Here is a 13,929-nt window from a genome sequence, read left to right on the forward strand (position 1 = left end):
CCTTTTCCTTTTTAATTCTTTTTATTACTAGATTACCAAATTGCCCCTAACTTAAAAATTTTCTATTTCACTTATCTCATGTCCATTTTTGTCTACAAACTTAACCAATGGTCTAATTACCATATAAGTGCCTCCAATTTAAAGTTTCATAACAATTGGACACCTTTAACATGTAGAACTCAACTTTTGCACTTTTTACAATTTAGTCCTTTTGACTAAATTGAGTGCCCAAACGTCGAAATTTTCGAACAAAATTTTCACGAAATCATTTTGTGAAATATTAGACCATAAAAATATAAGAAAAATAAAATTTTCCTCATCGAATTTGTGGTCCCGAAACCACTATTCCGATAACCTTAAATTTGGGCCATTACACTTAAGCATTCAACACATGCAAATTTATTATCAATATGAAAATACTTAATTAGATTTTCAGTTAGTCCTAATTTTGTGCTCCAAAAAAAAACTATGTAACAACAATAAATTGTACTATTAAATTCAAACATTAAAAAATAAAGGACGAAATCATGTCATATTAAAGTAGAGTTAAACTCTAACATTAAGGACGAATGAGTTTTAGCTCAATTAATTTAGGCATTGTTATCAATGCACGAGGATGTGGGTTCGAATACGCAGATGCTCGAGCGGAACACAAAGTTAATAGATTCCCTCTCCTCAACTAGCATTAGCTTTGTCAAAATTCCTTTTCCGCCACATCAAATGAGACGGCAAAGGAGCATCGACACCAAGCAAAATTAAGAACTTCAACCATCTACTCCGACGGTGCATCATTAGTGCAATGTACGTTGAAGCAGATTTTCTAGAAATTATTATGAGTCCAAACCTCTCTTAAGGCGATGAAATTAATCCTATGCGGAGAATGCACAATAAGCCTTGCTAGTGCAAGAATAGTCTACCATAAGGGTGAAGAATTTGTAAGAGGGATTTCCTTTGTATCAATGTTTTCAAATTTTAAAAATTTTTGGTGATTTCAAGAGGAAATTTTAATAACTCAAATTTCCCCTAAATAGGTGGTTTTTCAAAAACTTAAACTTTAAAAAACTTATTTAATTATAATATATATTTTAAATTCTATTTTATTAAAACTATTTATATATTTTTTAAAATATAACAATATCCATATTGAATTTTTTTATATTATTTATTTTTAATATAATTATTCTTTTTATAATTATATTTTAATTTGTAAAATTTTATTAACCTAATATTTTTAAATAAATTATTTATCCAAACAAAAGAGTTCCAAATCCTAGCATTTTGAATCTACGGATTCTAAAATGTTAGCATTTTAAAAATTTTACCCTCGCTCTAGACCTCGTTGCCAACTATAGAAACCTAGTAAGGTGTAGCCTCATATATAGAAAAGCTCGACCCCATGGCCTCACTAGGAAAGCAACACACCTCACTTAAACATTACGTCACACCAAGCAGGCTTATGCCCATATAAGATATAATGGAAAGAATTCCTGATGACATTCTCAATCTATCACATCTAAGCTTGAAAAGCGCCTCGCCCAACCCCTTTAGGTTAACGCCAAAAGTGTCCTAAGTTGACATCCATCACCCTGTAATGACTCCCATGGAGTAAGGAACTCAATGGCTATGACCCACGCCTAGCCATCCTCCCTCTATAAATACTCCTCAACATCAAAGTAAAAGCATGAGAGATCTATATAATCCACACCTTGGAAAAACTCAACCAAAAACTCTCTTAATTCATTAGTCTAGTGGTTCTTCACACACCATATAGAATAAACTACCTTCATTCTAATGGCTCTTTACACCTCATTCACTGGGAACCACCCTGTTATATCCCTGAACGCTTTATATAACTTTAGTTATTGTAACAAAGTTAATAAATCCAATCAATTCAAATGATGAAATTCTGTTCAAATTCGGTCAATTATAAATACTATTAGAGTCTGTTTTAAAAATTAAAAATTGAATCAATTTCAAATAATATTTTAATTTTGTTGAACAATATTTTTATTTCCAAGTACAATAAAAATATACAAATATTATTAATAATATCTTCATTTAGACCTAACCATATTAAATATAAATTAATTAAGTTTTAATTCAGTTAACATTGTTGCTACCATATTCAAATAGGTTTTTATTCTAATTTAAATCTTTATATATAGGTGGGTTATGGTTTTCAAAATTTATGTGATAAAATTATTAATATATATTGAATTTATAAAATATAAAATTTATTAAACACAATAATCATACAATAAAATAAAAGTTAAAAAATAGAAAAAAAACAAGGTTAAATTTTTTTCATAAGTCCATATACTCTTTACAAATTTAAAATTTAGTCCATTTACTTTTATTTCCAAGAATTTTGTCCTTTTAACTTTTAGATTTCAAATTGATTCAACTGTTAACGTTGTTATTTTTTTATTCAATTTGTTAGTGTGGCATTCGAAATAATATATATATATATATATATTCGATATCTATGTAACAGAAAAATGACAGGATAAAAATTTGAAATGTAAAATATGATTTTAACATCGTTAACAGTTAGAACTTGAATTTTGAAATATAAAAAGTATTTAAATTATTAAAATAAAACTACAAGGACTTATTTCACATTTTAACCAATAATAATAATGGCAGCCAGCAAAATCTGCCGGGAAAAGGTTGGATTCAGTTGACAAAGTTAGTTAAGAGACACAAAAAAAAAATTGAAAAAAAAGGAGAAGGTTTTTCAATGGAGTCCCATGCAAATCGCACCAAACTCTAATTCACCATTTTTAACAGAAAAATAAAAAAATTAATTTAAATTTTTCACAAAAAAAAAATGTTTGGGTTTTTTTTAGAGCTTCGTCAAGATTAGTAAACGTAAAAGGAATCTCGAAAATTTTTTTTTCGAAAGAACTAAATCTGTAAAAAAAAAAATCAATCAATGGACATTTGGAATTTATAGACAAATTATCTTCAATAGCCACCTATTCAAGAGATTTATTCGGGTCTCCTTTCTCTATTAGCCCCTCAACCTTGTCCTCTCACATGCTGGTAAACATCTCTTCTTTTCCTTTGTTCTTCAATTTTTTATTTTTATTTTTTCACTTAATTGTCTGTCATTGTATGTTCTTTTATGCTTCAAACTTTTCATCTTTTTGATCCTCCGTAGACATTTGGTTTTTTTACATCAATCTCCATAGACATATGATGATGAACATTGTGGATTGATGTCATGTGTTTGATCTTTACGTATGCAAACATGGAAATCTAAGCCTAACCCATTTTTAACCAGGTGTTGAACGACATTTCAAGGTTATAATCATGGCTGAAACTTCGTCTTTACTTGTTGATCGACAAGCTCGAATGGGTGAGTCATTCTACAAACACGTTGCAGTCTTGCAGACCCTTTCTTTTTTTTTGAACCAATCATACAAATTACATTAAAAATGACAAACTGGGGGTGTTTTTTTGTGTGTGGATCTTTTCGAGTTTTATAGGTGTTGAAAAATCGGATGTAGAGAGTTCTGAGGATGAGAAGAAGACAAGGCTTGGGGGTCTTAAGAAAAAAGCAGTAAGTTCATCCACCAAATTCAGACATTCTCTTAAGAAGATAAGGAGACACAGCAGAGTTATGTCTGCTGATTGTATTGAGGATGAACTTGATGCTAAAGAGTTACAATCGTTGACCGCATTTCGCCAAGCCCTTTTTGTTGATGATCTATTACCTACTAAACATGATGATCATCATATGATGCTAAGGTCACAATCTTTTTCATCCTTTCTTCTTAATGCTATGTTGTTCGGTCTCTTCATTTTTCTTACATTACGTATGCGATAACGTAATTGGACATCGTTGTCGGGGCTTTGATGCACATTAGGTTAGGATGAAAACTATGAAGGCCTAGGGTCATTAACATCACTACTTGGTATAAGTACAGATTTCTTAAGGCCAGGAAATTTGATCAAGATAAAGCAAAGCAAATGTGGGCTGATATGCTTCAATGGCGGAAAGATTTTGGGGCTGACACAATCAGGGAGGTATATATATATGTGTGTGTGTATGTGTGTGTGTGTGTGTGTATGTATTGACTATGTATTTCATCTTAGTGGATTGTGTCTGAAATTTCTTGTGTCGGATTCGTTTACCTAGGACTTCGATTTCAAGGAATATGATGAAGTGATTAAATACTATCCACAAGGATATCATGGAGTCGATAAAGGTGGACGACCAGTTTATATCGAAAGACTTGGTCAAGTCGATGTAAACAAGCTAACTCAAGTAACAACAATAGACCGCTATTTGAGGTACCATGTAAAGGACTTTGAAAAGACCTTGAATGTTAAGTTCCCTGCTGCATCAATTTCTGCAAAAAGGCACATTACTCAGAACACAACTATATTGGATGTTGAAGGAGTGGTATGTTGAGGGCGAATTTTTGTTGTTCATTTCTCCAAATTTTTGATTCATTGCACTTTTAATATTTACATTATATATATGAGTTTTCAGGGGCTTAAAAGCTTCAACAAGTCTGCAAGGGAGCTCCTTCAACGTCTTCAGAAGATTGATGGTGACAATTATCCTGAGGTAAGTCGTTAATCCGTAAGGTTTATGTTTAATCTGCACTGACACTCCTCGTCTATATCCTCCCATATTTTACATATCCATACGATTCGAGTCCTTGGTTCCGAAATAGTGTAAAAAGAACTGCTTCACATAATTGCTATTTGACCCTGAGTCCCTAACTTGTTCTAAAAAATCTAGGCACTTCGAATTGTTTTGTTGACAAGGATAACTTCAGGGAAAAGATCTTTTGTCTCGTGATAGCCTGCTCCAATTCCCTTATGAAACTTTCGTTATTGAATTAGTCGTACACTTACACATGTTTTTGATTCAGTCAAGATGTAGCTAATTGAATGCTTCATATATATATTGCAGACTCTGAACCGCATGTTTATCATCAATGCTGGTTCTGGATTTAAGCTGTTATGGAGCACAGTTAAATCATTTCTTGACCCAAAGACCACTGCGAAAATCCATGTAAGTATAAATCACCAATTCACTCGAAACTAGATTTGCTTTTGATACTTTAATGTTGCTAAACAACTTTTTATGTTATATTCATCAGGTTTTGGGTAACAAATACCATAGTAAGTTGCTTGAAATTATTGATGCTAGGTAAGTCTCATCTCAACCGATTGGAATGTCATTCCAATACTTCATTTTTTTCTTAAAGTCTACGTATACAACACCTACGTCTAATGCATATCTCTAAACATGGATATAGTCATATAGGGATATGATTCTTCCTCGGTTCTTGGAGGATAAGAGTTTCTCTTTTAAAGGTTCCATGGTTAAACATGTTTTTTTAACAGTGAACTGCCTGAGTTTTTCGGCGGTAGTTGCAATTGTGCAGACAAAGGAGGTTGCATGGTTTCTGATAAGGGTCCATGGAATGATCCAGAGATATTAAAGGTATTCACCTAAGATTTGATAGATTGATTTTCGGGATAATATATAATTTTACATTGTTCTTGGAATAATGAAAACCAACAACTTTCACATCGATGAGCAGAGAGTTGAAAATGGTGAGGCCAAGTGCACTTGGAGAACTCTGTCAGGCATCGATGAGAAAACATGCCGAGTGGTAAGTTCATCACTTATAGCCAAGGCTATGTGCAACACATGCCTTAATATCTAGTTTCTACAAGTTCATTGCCTAACATTTTGTTTTGATGTTTTGGACCATGAAGCTTAATTCCTTTGACACAGAAATTTCTATGGACAATGCTGAATGCCCTGCAGAGGCTCCATTATTGTCTCCTGTTCCTGAAGTAAGTCTGTAAAGTGATCCCGTTGTAAGTACGGGGTTCGAGTTTTAGCATCTGCAACTCTTTCCTGAGATAACTACATGTTTTTTAACGTATTGCAGACTCCGATCAAGAAAAAATGCCAGGATTCCTTTACCTATGACAAACTTATTCCTATAGTTGACAAGGGTGTGGATACTTCTTGGCCTAAACCAGTGGAAAATGAAATGTTAGCCATCTCTAAAGGTTAAGTCCTTGAAATGTTGCAAATGTTAGGATTCAAAGTCCGGATCCGGTTGGATACCACCTTTAAAGATTATAATATTTCAACTGCAGATTGTTACCAGGTGAAGAATGGCAGAAAGGAAAGTGACAGAATTGGCAGCAGCATTTTCGGAGGAATCATGGCATTTGTAATGGGAATCGTAACCATGGTTCGTATGTCCCGTACCGCGCCAAAGAAACAAAGTGAAGCAACCGTGTACAGCGGTGGTCAAGTTTACTATCCTAAACCCATCACAGCCCCTGCCTCTCAGTTGCCAGCACCGATCACTAGCGCAGAATTCATCACCATGGCGAAACGCATGGCCGAACTGGAAGAAAAAGTGGTCGTTCTTAGCGCAAAACCGGCCGTCATGCCACCGGACAAAGAAGAGATGTTGAATGCTGCTTTAAGAAGAGTCTGCATTCTGGAAAAAGAACTATCTGAAGCTAAAAGGGTACATACATACTTATATACATACATGCATGCATGCATGCATGCATTCATTGTTTGCTTTCTTCCATATGCAGGCACTTGAGGAAGCCCTTAATAAACAGAGGATGCTTCAAACATTCATCGCCAAGTCAGAGATGAAGAAATCTGCAAGTCACCAAAGTTTTTACTGCTTCAAATGCTAAAAAGAAACATGCAAAATATATATTTATATTGAAAAGCTTGATCTTCATGTTTCATTTTTGCATAGATTATTATGATCTGCAGAAGCCGTAATATGGAAACTTGATGTTGGTGGCGTTGGAGAGACAATTCAGCCCCACAGATCAATATATATACTGTTTTGCCTTGTACAATATTAAATTCCAAGACCTTGTAAACGATGGAGTTTAACATCTTTAATAAATCTTATGTATATTTTTTGAATTATACTAGGTAAGTAAGGTTTAATTTTGACTTGAAATTATCTGAATCCGACTCGAAAATTCTCAAATAAATTCGATAATTTTAGATATGAATTGATTATTCTATATGAAATTAAAGATGGGTTGCTTTCGATTACGTATTTGGGTCGGCTGCTAAATTTTACTATTAGTCCTTATACTATACTTTATTGGTGAATTTAGTCCCTATGGTTTTTATTTGGTCGTTTTTAATTTTTGCACTTTTTAAATTTTAAAATTTCAATCCAGACCAAATGAAAGTATTAAGTTCGTTAAGTTTACTTTTGTTATTTCCAAAATGTCATGTTGCAAACTTATTATCATATATGTAATGACATGTCAACTTGCGTTAAGTGTCATAGGTTGCGCATGAGAACCCACAGCCATGGCGCACTTGTGTGATCCATAATGTTCAAAGGAGGTTATTTGGTCCAACCGAATTGGCACGTTGCTTGGAGAGATTGAAGGCCATCTACAAAGCTTAGCAAATATAGAACGTGATATTCAAATATATATAATCTTAGATATGATATGTAATCTTTAGAAGATACGATTCTGTAATCTTAGAGATTTTATTTGTAGATAGCTTTTAATTTAGCCATTGATGTACTTTAATTTGTACCGTTGCTTTCGAAGAGGCTCAACTATAAATAGAACCATCCCCCCTCATTCAGTGAGGAATAGAATTTTTTAAAGCATTCACTCAAAACTCTCTCTAGTGTTCTTGCTTTTCTGTGGCTTTATTCATCTTTCGAGTTCTTTCATTTTTTGTTCTTCTGCTTGTTCTTCAATCTTCAATTGTTGAGAGTTAGGCTGACTTAGGTGTTTTGGAGTGAAGAAACTGCCAAGGCTGCACGAATTGCGTGGAAAGAATCTAAGTCCATGACATAAGTATAAGGCTAAAATTGACTAAATTAAAGTATAAGGACTAAATTCATAACTTTTACATAGTACAAAGACTAATAACCGAATTTGACCAATATTTTCCTTCATGACGAAGTGATTAATAATGTAACATGTTTTCATATCAAACTTTACTGCTTCGGCAGCTAATTTATAAGATTTGGGAATCTCAGGGCCTACAATTTTGAAAAGACAGGTTTGCCCTATAAATACTGAACATATTATGCTAAACCAAAGGGTAGTTTAGACAAATTCGTTACCAGTACTAAAAATAAATAATTACCAAATGTACTCTTACCCAAGTGTGTCGTGTCAAAATATCATCGGTGAAGAAGCAATTGGAGAGGCGTGTATTTATTAATGGGTCTAATTCTATCCCCAGTCCCTATTTTCTTTGGACTTTTGAAATTTAATCCTTCTACTTTTAGTTCTAAGAATTTAGCTCCTTTACTTATCCGATTTGAAAATTAAAATCTAATTGATAATATCGTTAAATCTAAATGTATTATCAATTAGACTTTAATTTTTTAATCAGACATTCGAATATTGAAACGTCATATGGCATTCCGAAAATGGGTTATATAAGCCTCTAGAATGAGTAGTACTTTCGGGATTAAATTTCAAAAATCTAAAAATTTCAGGAACTAGAGATATAATAAGACCTTGGTAATTTGATTGTTTGCAATTTAGATAAATTCATTATATCAATAATTTATCTTCATCAACTTGGCACTTACTGCTTCAAAATTTGGATTTATAGATAGACGGTCTTCATTTAGATCATTTTGTGGGGGATATGCATCGATTCTGATTCTTTAGGAAATTTCATTAAATACCTCATTAATTTTTTTACTCCGAGTTTATAAATACAAATACAGATAATTACAAATGCATATTTAAGTAAAATTAAATTAATATAAAATAAAATAAATTACATCCGTAGTCACTTATTTACATTTTTTTCTCTATTTTAGTCATTTTATTATTAAAAGTTACAAAATAATCACGTAACTATTTAATTTTATCTTTTTGATCATCGTTAGCTAACGTAAACATAGAAACACCGAATTTCAAGATAATTAGATGACCGAAAAATGACAAAATTGAATAGTTGAGTGACAAAAAAAAAAGCATAGTTATTGTAGTTTACCCTATAAAAAATAGATAGATTAAGAACAAGAATAATCTAAATTAAAACCAACTAAACAGACTAAAACTCACATATATGGTAACAACGCATTGTAAGATTGAATACCCATATACGATTATTGTTCATAATCAAACTCGAACTTAATTTTTTACAAAAATGCTAACTAGAACCTTAAAATTTTAACGATGTTAGCGTGACAACTCACATGACAATCCGCGTGTACTTCGTGCTTACATATCATGTCAACAAATAATTTAAAAATTATAAAAATATTCAAAAAAAAATCATAAAAATGAAAAGTTCATAAATGATTATCATAAGAACTGTCATGTTTAAAAATTTAACATTTTAGATAATATTTTTGTTAAAAAACAATAATTCAATTTTTTTTCGAAAAGTTGATCGTCAAATATAACTTTTTTAAGGTAAAGAATCAGATTTATCTGAAAAATAAAACATTAATAACTTAATTTATCATCATACCAAAAAGTACTAAACCAAGATAAAGATCCAAATTCATTGAACCCAAAAAAAAATCAGGATGAAGTTCAACATTGTCCTTTAGCATTACATTTTCACAAATAAAATTTTATTTTAAAACTAAAGTTAAAAAGAAAATCAAGAATTTTGGCATTTTATTAGAATTTTGGCATTTTATTAGATAAGCTATTATCTTTTTATATACTTAAATAAATCATTTTGGAAGAGTCCTTATGATGGGTTTAATCATTACTACCGGTGATAGATACATTGGTTTCAAGTAGGGGATAATATCATCTTTTGTCTTTCGACTTCGCACCTAATTCATTTTAGTATCTGAATTTGAAAAATATAAAAATTTGGTAACTTGACACTCTGAAACTGTGGCCGTCAAAATTAATATATATATATAAATTTTTGGATGATGACATAGTATAGGTATCATATTTAATGTTTTAATAATTGAACCGATGATTGAATCGATTAGACCATTAATTCTATTCAATCAGTTTAATCGATTCACTAGTGGACCAACAATAATCAAATAACTAAATAATATTCATAAAAATTGATGTTTGTCCCAAGTTTTGAATTTTTTTTATTTAATCGAACTAACCCTTTTATTTGAATCGATATATTGATTAATTCTCTATTCATTTTGTCCGATTAACCAATCCAAATTATAAACTAAAATGAATCTGGTTGTCACGTTCAATACCAATATATATATATAATATTCAGGAGAAAAAAACAAATTTAAGTTAAACTATATGCCCACCAATGATGTAAACAAAGATGGCTCCCAGCTGTATCTGCCCAGTTGTGGGCTCCCTCACCCCACATGTTCCCATCACCTTTTTCTCTCTCTCACTCCATATTCCATTTTCTTTTTCTGCTATCTTTTCTTTTACAAAATTTTAATTGTCTTTCATCAACTTGAGTGTCCTTTTTCCTTGCTATAAAATCACCCTCCATTCACTTGATTAAATCCTCTACTTCCTCTCCACTTCCTTTATAAATCCTTTACCCACATTTCCTTTTACCACAGTCTCTTCATAGTATCTTCTCATTTGATTCAATCCGAGTTCTGGGTTTAGTTTCTTTAACTTCAAAATCCATTACCCATATTGGGTTTCTTAGGGTTTTTTGTTTTGTTGTTATAAAACAAATCAAAGATCTTGATGCTCAACCTTTTTGTGTTAATGTTTGAGATTCATGTTTCCAATTCTCAGTGAAATCTTCTTTTCTGGGTTTATGATAAATTCCACATTCATACGCAGGACCCATCTTGTTCAATCTTTCTCTGTTGTTTTCCTCTACTGGTTATATTACGTTTCATAAAGAAAGAATCATCTTTTTTAACTTATTTATCTTTACTACTAAGTTTTTTTTTTTTTTATTTGGGTCCTGCTATTATATATCATAAATAATAACTCCTACAATGGCTACATCCTCGGGTTCATCAGCAACACAAATCAACTCGGGCTCAGAAGAAGCATTAATGGACGAAAGGAAAAGGAAACGAATGATATCGAACAGGGAATCAGCAAGGAGATCAAGGATGAGGAAACAAAAGCATTTAGATGATCTAATGACTCAGTTGACTCAGTTGCAGAAACAAAACCATGAGATCATCACAAACATAAACTTCACCACACAACACCTCTTGAATGTTGAGTCAGAGAACTCGGTGCTTAGAGCTCAACTCAATGAACTCACTCATAGGTTACAGTCCTTGAATGAAATCATCAGCTTCTTGAATGATGATCATGGCGATGACGACGACGACGATGATAAAACAAGCATTGACTTCACTCAGCCTGCTGTAGCTGATAACATCTTCCTGAATCCTTTCCATCTGGCTTACTTGAATCAACCTATCATGGCCTCTGCTGATAACACGTTTCAGTATTAATTTTCTATAATGCCACAATTTTAATGGGATTTTTAATCTCAGTTTATATATATATATATATAGTTGTATAAGCAGTAGTATGAAATAAAATATGTGAAAATCATAAAGCTATGGTATGGTTAATGGTAGATTTTTTTCAGCTTTCTGGTGTTTCCAAAGGTTGTTGATAAATTTTGGATTTTAATTATTAAGTAAATGTTAAAATATATCGATAAATTAATAAATTTATTAAAATTGGACTGAAAGTTAAGATAATAAATTTAATATAATAATACATGAAATATAAATTTTAAATAATTTTTAAGCAATTAATATAAATTATTTGTAAAATTGATGATATATAAAATATTTTAAAAAAATAAATTTTATAATAAATAAGATTTACAAAATTTAATATAATAATAAATTTATTTAAATAATTTAATATAATGATAAAATTTTATATAACTATTGAATAATTAATATATATAAAGATATTTGGATAATTTTCACCCCCAAAGGTAAAAACCCAAAAGCACTTAAATATCTACTCTTGCGTTTGGGTGGGAAAAAAAACCTTTTAACCACACTTTTAACTGCAAAAGCTAAATGTTCTTGAAATTGGAGTAGCTATCAACTGTGGCGAGCACGGCGGAATTAAATTGTATATTTTTACTATAGTAAAAATGTAATTTCATCACTTTAATAGGTTATATATTTATAATTTTTAAAGGGTTGAATCAATTTTTATCATTTTGGGGGAGTCAAGGTGTAATTTTACCATTACTAATTTAAAATTTTATAAATTATAAAGAGCCTAAATTAAAATTTTACCATTTTAGGGGGTAATGACCCCCCTGGGTCTCTACTACGCTCCGCCACTGGTGATCAAACCGGTTAGGTCAATAATTTTTTGTTCAATTATATTAAATTGTTAAGCATTTATGATTATTTTTAAAAAGTATTAAAAATTTTATAAAATCCAATTTAACCACTAGTTCATTAAATTTTTTATACCGGTTTATATCGATTCACATATTAATAGATTCTTTCTTTTGCTCCAAATTAGTGTAGCAATTGATTCCTAGTTCAACCAACCGATATAATCCGAATTCAATAACCACTAGTAATTATTCGGGTAAACCACCTAAGGTAACTAAATTATTAGTAACTTTACATTTTGGTCACTAAATTTCAAGAAGTTATAAAATGGCCATTGAACTATTCGAAAATTTTTATTTAAGCCACTGAATTATTCGAGATTTTTTATTTAAGTTAATGAGTTGCTAAGTTTTTTTTTTTAAAGAAAGTCCAGCAAACAAGCTCCAAGCGACTATTTGACGATCAATATTATAGATCAGTTTCCATCAATGACTAGAAGAACATACCTTAGATCCAAGTTGATCTGAGAGTTAGTGTCAGAGATCGAAGAAGAAAGCTATTTGAATTTTGGTTCGTTGATTCGTAATGTTTAAAGTTGTTTTATGAAAATAAAAACTAAACTGCAGAAGAGAAGAAAAAAGAGAGCTTTCGATTGGTACAGGTAGTGCGAATATAAAAGGTCATACAACAACGAATTTAACGATCCAGCTACTTAAATGAAAACTTTCGAATAGTTTAGTAATCATTTTATAACTTTTTAAAGTTGAGTGACTAAAACATAAATAAACTAATAATTCAATGATTTGGGTGCAGTTTATCCTAACTATTTTATTTTATTATGTTTTCTTGTGAAATCACAGTGTTGCAAGAGTTGACGTCCCATCAGATTGGAACTGATAAAAGTTTCAACAAAAAAGTGATAAAATGAAGGAAAATATAATTAAAATTTTAAAATATTGATTAAATATGACAAAACAAAGTTAAAGTAAATTTTAAAGTAAAAGCAAGTTAAGAAAAGAATAAATTTTTTTTAACAAAGTTAAAGTAAAATAATTTATTGTTTTAATCATTTATTAATGTATTTATCGGAATAAACTCAATAATTAATCATTCATATTTTGTAAGTTCATTAAGAGGATAGATGCTGATAAGGGAGCTTTAAAGCTGTTCTATACCCAATGCGAGTATCGAACCCTCGATCACTGATTAAGGTAGGAGATGTTTTAATCACTTATTGACCACCATAATGTATGGTAATATTAAGTGCTATTTGATTAGTTGTCGAAAATTTTAAATTAATATTTTTAACGAATATATTTGATATTTTATAATAAAAATTATTTAATAAAATTTTCAATAAAAATATATTAAAATAATAAATAAAAATTACTTATCATAATAAATAATAGGTTGAATTTATTTTATTTATTTGCTTTTCTTTTAAGACTATGTTATCATTTAAATATTTTACCTTTGCTACTTAATAGACCTGTCCATGGGCCGGGAGGCCCAGCCTGGCCCGACGGCCCGCCTGATATATGGGAGGGTTCGGGTAAAAAAATAGGCCCGAAATATGGGCTTGGGCAAAAAAATGAGGCCCGTTTAAAAAACTGGCCGGGCCTCGGGCACCACTTTTTTGGCCCGGGCCCAGCCCGAATAT

At 31.1% G+C, this 13,929-nt stretch overlaps 2 protein-coding genes across 2 annotated transcripts; both read left to right on the forward strand.

The window, feature by feature from the left end:
• Positions 1–2,945: 2,945 nt before the first annotated feature.
• On the forward strand, positions 2,946–6,946 carry LOC105779583 (phosphatidylinositol/phosphatidylcholine transfer protein SFH3). The gene is made up of 14 exons (XM_012603391.2): positions 2,946–3,045; positions 3,287–3,361; positions 3,492–3,753; positions 3,933–4,032; positions 4,145–4,411; positions 4,502–4,579; positions 4,931–5,032; positions 5,121–5,170; positions 5,368–5,467; positions 5,568–5,639; positions 5,746–5,826; positions 5,925–6,048; positions 6,139–6,521; positions 6,595–6,946. Exons 2-14 carry the CDS (start codon positions 3,316–3,318, stop codon positions 6,700–6,702), a joined length of 1,773 nt encoding a protein of 590 aa, XP_012458845.1. The 5' UTR covers positions 2,946–3,045; positions 3,287–3,315; the 3' UTR covers positions 6,703–6,946.
• Positions 6,947–10,476: 3,530 nt separating this feature from the next.
• On the forward strand, positions 10,477–11,547 carry LOC105779590 (bZIP transcription factor 11-like). Its single transcript, XM_012603405.2, has one exon. The coding sequence runs from the start codon at positions 10,935–10,937 to the stop codon at positions 11,406–11,408; it is 474 nt and encodes a 157-aa protein (XP_012458859.2). The 5' UTR covers positions 10,477–10,934; the 3' UTR covers positions 11,409–11,547.
• The last annotated feature ends 2,382 nt before the right edge of the window (positions 11,548–13,929 follow it).

The sequence above is a fragment of the Gossypium raimondii genome, chromosome 4 (genome assembly GCF_025698545.1).
Source record: "Gossypium raimondii isolate GPD5lz chromosome 4, ASM2569854v1, whole genome shotgun sequence".
Classification (NCBI taxonomy): domain Eukaryota; kingdom Viridiplantae; phylum Streptophyta; class Magnoliopsida; order Malvales; family Malvaceae; genus Gossypium; species Gossypium raimondii.

Excerpts from the sequence above, each read along its gene's own strand:
- LOC105779583 (XM_012603391.2), top strand. The coding sequence starts at position 3,316 with ATGGCTGAAACTTCGTCTTTACTTGTTGATCGACAAGCTCGAATGG. Across the intron at positions 4,580-4,930 it reads ATGGTGACAATTATCCTGAG|ACTCTGAACCGCATGTTTAT; the intron begins GTAAGTCGTTAA and ends TATATATTGCAG. Across the intron at positions 5,640-5,745 it reads ATGAGAAAACATGCCGAGTG|CTTAATTCCTTTGACACAGA; the intron begins GTAAGTTCATCA and ends TGGACCATGAAG.
- LOC105779590 (XM_012603405.2), top strand. The coding sequence starts at position 10,935 with ATGGCTACATCCTCGGGTTCATCAGCAACACAAATCAACTCGGGCTCA.